This window comes from Elaeis guineensis, chromosome 1 (assembly GCF_000442705.2).
Source record: "Elaeis guineensis isolate ETL-2024a chromosome 1, EG11, whole genome shotgun sequence".
Classification (NCBI taxonomy): Eukaryota; Viridiplantae; Streptophyta; class Magnoliopsida; order Arecales; family Arecaceae; genus Elaeis; species Elaeis guineensis.
This window is the reverse complement of record NC_025993.2, coordinates 4738668-4743610: the sequence shown is the minus strand read 5'-3', so window position 1 is coordinate 4743610 and position 4943 is coordinate 4738668. Positions and strand designations below refer to the sequence as shown.

General features: G+C 40.6%; 1 protein-coding gene across 1 annotated transcript; it reads left to right on the top strand.

Annotated features, from left to right (window-relative positions):
• Nucleotides 1-455: 455 nt before the first annotated feature.
• LOC105034980 (crocetin glucosyltransferase 2) lies at nt 456-4734 on the top strand. Its single transcript, XM_073260584.1, has 2 exons — nt 456-1327; nt 3784-4734. Exons 1-2 carry the CDS (start codon nt 683-685, stop codon nt 4507-4509), a joined length of 1371 nt encoding a protein of 456 aa, XP_073116685.1. The 5' UTR covers nt 456-682; the 3' UTR covers nt 4510-4734.
• Nucleotides 4735-4943: the final 209 nt, after the last annotated feature.

Genomic DNA, 4943 nt, shown 5'->3' with positions numbered 1-4943 from the left:
ATGGAGATACCCATTTAGAAAAAGATAGTTATGTAATATTTATCTAAATCATTTAAATATTTTTAAAATATATCTATTTTTTTTTAATATTTTAATATATATACATAAACATGTGTGGCTATTGATTTTTTGATTGATATTTTTGAACTATGTCCGATCGTAATTTTTTTTATAATCGATCTGACTATAAAAATTTTATCCCAGAATGCGGTAACCCAGCAATTGACCGTTAACATCAACTTCCCGCATTTCCTTTGGCTTACCTTTGGAAAAGTACTCCAACATCATTCCACGTACGTTAACGACAAATATTGCATTTCAAATGTGGACTTCATTTTCCAGATTTGGATCCTCTAAATTTGTCAAACTAGATGAAGAAAATCAAGACAAAACTCTTTAAACAAAACGAAACTCGACTCTTTCCTTGTCCACCACCACTGTTGTGCAGCAGTTTTCCTCTCCGTCTCTCTCTCTCTTATCTTCATTTATAAAAACAACGGACATCAAGGCTTCCTCCCCGAACTCGCACAGGCTCCCCCTCTGAGCCACTCGCTCACTCACATCTCCAATAGCAATCTCTCTCTTCCATATCGACCTAAAACTCTCTCTCTCTCTCTCTCTCTCTCTCTCTCTAGCTCAAAGTAGAGTTTTGGCCTTAAAAAAAAACAAGAGAGAAGAAAGCATGGAGAACGGCCCCCATCAAGCCCACGCCCTCGTCCTCCCATACCCGGCCCAAGGCCACATCAATCCCATGCTCCAATTCGCCAAGCGCCTCTCCTCCCACGGCCTCCTCGCCACCCTCGCCACCACCCGCTTCATCCTCTCCACCACACGCCCCGAACCCGGACCGGTCGCCCTCGCCCCCATCTCCGACGGCTTCGACCGGGCCGGCTACGACGAGGCCGGCTCCATCCCGGCCTACCTCAACCGCCTCGTGTCGGTAGGATCCACGACCCTCGAAGAGCTCATCCGGTCCGAGCGGGCCGCGGGCCGGCCGGTCCGGGTTCTGGTCTACGACTCGTTCCTCCCGTGGGCCCGGGAAGTCGGGGAGCGGCACGGGCTGGTGACGGCGGCGTTCTTCACGCAGCCCTGCGGCGTTAACATAGTCTACGGGCTCGTGAAGGAGGGCCGGCTCCGGATACCGGTTACTGAACCGGTCTCGCTGCCCGGTTTGCCCCGGCTCGAGCCGGACGGCCTGCCGTCCTTCGTTTCGGAGGCGGATGGGGGTCCGTACCCGTTGTACTTCAAAATGCTGATGGAGCAGTATAAGAATTTGGAGAAGGCGGATGCGGTGCTCGTCAACTCCTTCTACGAGCTGGAGCCTGAGGTATGCGGTAGTGTTCGACTCTAACCTGATACGTAGAAACAAACTGGGAAAAAAAAAAAAAAAAAAACGGCGAACTCGGTTGGATTTCTTAAAGAAACAAAGAAAAAAAAGAAGGTGATATGGGAATTTTCTATGGTTAAGACTTTTAAGGAGAATTTGCACCCAGACTGGTCGTGAAGATATTCTTTTGTAGTGACGTGTGACTGATTTTTTACTGGTGGTGCAACTCTAAATTAACCTTCAAAACCTTGTATGGATCACTTGGGCCATGGGGTCAATCTTTCATGAAAAAGTTTAGATCGTATTGGAGGCAAGTCTCCCATATCATGTGGATCGGTGTAAGATGAGAGTGGAGTGATGAGATCCAATGGTGGCCATTTTTATGAACAACAATTTATCAATGATGATTCTCTGCAACTCAATCTATAGGAATTAAATATCTACTCGCTGGATCAGGGTCAAAAAGCAGTATTGCATAGCCAATGAAAGTCTTCTCATTTTTTTTTTTTTTTTAAAAAGTGTGAAGAGCAGTGGGAAGAACCCACTGCTCATCAATTTTGTTCCGAAAAAACTGAATAATTTACAGATAGAAATTACAATTTTGAAGTTCCCTGTTTAGATAAAAGATGATATATATTAACAAACTTTACAATAGAAAAATTCTAAAAATGAGATTTTGTAAATTATACTAGTGAAGACATAAAATTAAAAATCAAAAATCAAAAAGAAAAGAATCAGCGAGTAATGTCTATCCAAAAAATTACAGTAAGTTAGATCTAATGAAAATCACTGTGCTGCTGTCTCTATCATTATCTCCCAGCCAAGCTATTGTAATGTATTGGATAAAAAGCCAAGAGGTAGGATCAAATTATAGATAATGAAGTCTAACATGAGAAGATCCATCTAAAACAAAGATAGGTCAGCTAAAGCATGAGATTTTTAATTATAATAATTTTCTATGTCTAGCTAGAATTATAAAGGCTTTGAACCACGGTTCATGTGGGTTGTGGGAACTTTATGCGATACTCGTCTCTGTTAGGAGATGATGTGGACAAAAATATCTCCAAATTAAAATGGAAAAAAAAATGATATCTACTTTTTGTTTTTAGATGTTGAGTAACCAGCGGATTGGAGAATCTTTTTAGTTAAGGATTCAATGTTAGAGCAGAGATGAGTAGAGTTTTGTTTTCTAATTTAGTGCAATTACTTGGCAAAGATGCGGATATGCTTTTTCTTCCTTTTTATAACAATTTTTTTGAAAGTTCCTTTCTAGCATTCATCTTTTTTTAAAGAAAAAAAAAAAAAAATTCTAGCATGCATCCCATGAATTGTGTTGTTTCTGACTAGGAATAGTCATACCTTCACCCAACAATATTCTATATCTAGTTTGTCTCCACCAAAGATACTTGCTAGATGACAACCAAACAATTTGTTGCCAGCAAAAATCATATCTGCAACTAAAATTAGTTTCCCAAAAGTTCTGACTAGAAGTATCTTAGAGTCGAGCCAATTCTATTATAGCTCAGTTTGTAGCAATTGTGGATTCTTGCACTCCCATTTCATGCTATTTCCTTTATTTATGATGATGTTGGACTTTTCGGTGGTTCTCTTGAAATGAACATGCTTCCATAGTTAGTAAATTTTGATTTTTAGATCTGCAATGGCTATTTTTTTTGTGGTTGCTCAATTTTGCATTGGCTATAGACTTGTGACAGCTTGGAATATTTTGTACTTGTCTCTCTTTGCCATAATTCCATTTATTACCCACTAAAAGACTTAGTTTGATTACCAATGTGGTCACAAATGGTATGTGTAATGTATTTACTGATATGGTTGTCGAAGGTAGCCTTAGCCATACATTTTCCCTACATGAATGACTTATTTTTAGTTTCATTAATTCTTCCTATCATCCACGATTGCAATTAGCAAATGGTTTGCCGATATCGATGTCAATGTCGGCTCTGGTTATTGAGCTGTATAGTTACATCTCACCATCATGGTTTGTGTACATTATTCTTGTGGAATTTTTATTAGTTCCTGCTTTTATGCAATCCTATTTAACATATCGCAATAGAGCCACTATCATGCCAAATCAATTTCAAATCAGTAATTTGCAGGTGGTAGCTAAGCTTTGAAGTTATGCTTAGTTCTTTTTGAGATAAGTGAGCATTTCTCATTATTCTCTTAAGAAGATCATTTCTCATCATTTTATTGGCAGAATGGATTAGCTAGAATCAAACAGTAAAATCAAATTCATTGAAATGAGGAAAATTAATTTCAACAGAGGAAATAAAAACTACATATAATTCTGAATTCTCCAACCTCATATGGGGTGTGGCAATAGCTACAATATTAAAACTTAAGATATAGCCGCAAAATTAATTCTATTTTTTAAATTTTTAGTTTTGAAATTAGAAAGAAATTTTAGCCGTCCTTCTTGTCGGAAATTTAAGCAGGAAGCTGACTATATGGCATCGATATGGCGAGGTAAGACCATAGGCCCTACTGTGCCATCTTCATACTTGGACAACCGGCTCCCATCCGACTCTCGCTATGGCTTCGACTTGTACACCCCGAGCGTCACTCTCTGCATGCAGTGGCTCAACTCCCAACCCTCTAACTCTGTTGTCTATGTGTCCTTCGGCAGCATAGTTATGCTTGGCCCCGACCAAATGGCTGAGCTTGCATTCGGTCTTCTCAATAGCGACAAATACTTCCTTTGGGTGGTGAGATCCTCGGAAACCTCTAAGCTCCCAGAGAACTTCATGAAGAATTTGTCCTCGGAGCGAGGGTTGGTAGTTTCATGGAGCCCACAGATAGCGGTGCTATCCCACAATGCGGTCGGCTGTTTCCTAACGCACTGCGGATGGAATTCAACTATGGAGGGGATTAGTTTGGGTGTACCAATGGTCGGAATGCCTCAGTGGACGGATCAACCAATGAATGCCAAATATATCGAGGATGTTTGGAAGATCGGGGTACGGGCGAGAGCTGGAGAGAAGGGATTGGTGGGAAGGGAGGAGTTGGAGAGGTGTGTGAGGGTGGTGATGGAGGGGGAGAGGAGCGAAGAGATCAGAAGGAATGCAAGGAAATTGGGGGAGTTGACCAAAAGGGCAGTGGGGGAGGGTGGAAGCTCGGATAGGAACATTGCAGAGTTTGTGGCCACGTATTGCCCAAAGTGATAAATTGGGCTTTGCTTTTTGGTCAAGATTGGCTACTCATTGCTGTCTGCTTTAGTTGTTCCATATATGTCGGCCATAACTTCGGTGCTAAATCGCTTATTTGCTTTTAAGACATGACATGGCATGAGGACTGTTCCATGCTTGTTTGTTTATTTTTATTCCTTGAATAGATTTGAATAGGAATCTGGTTAATTTATTTCAATAAAGAATATCGAGTGTTGGGTTCGGACAATGATGGTAAATTGGTTACCATCTGCACTTTTTTTTAGAGGAAAAAAGTTTAAGTGCACATTTTATAGCGCATACTACGTAACCCTCATGTTATTTCTGAGTGGAGATCAAGCCACATCTCGTTTGTTGCCGTGCAAGCTGACAACTAGCTATCTCTTTCAGGACTCATTTAGTATGCAGAAAGAATTTTTTTATCAAAAAAT

Coding starts and splice junctions, on each gene's coding strand:
- LOC105034980 (XM_073260584.1), top strand. CDS start 683: ATGGAGAACGGCCCCCATCAAGCCCACGCCCTCGTCCTCCCATACCCG. Junction 1,328..3,783: donor TCTACGAGCTGGAGCCTGAG/GTATGCGGTAGT, acceptor AAATTTAAGCAG/GAAGCTGACTATATGGCATC.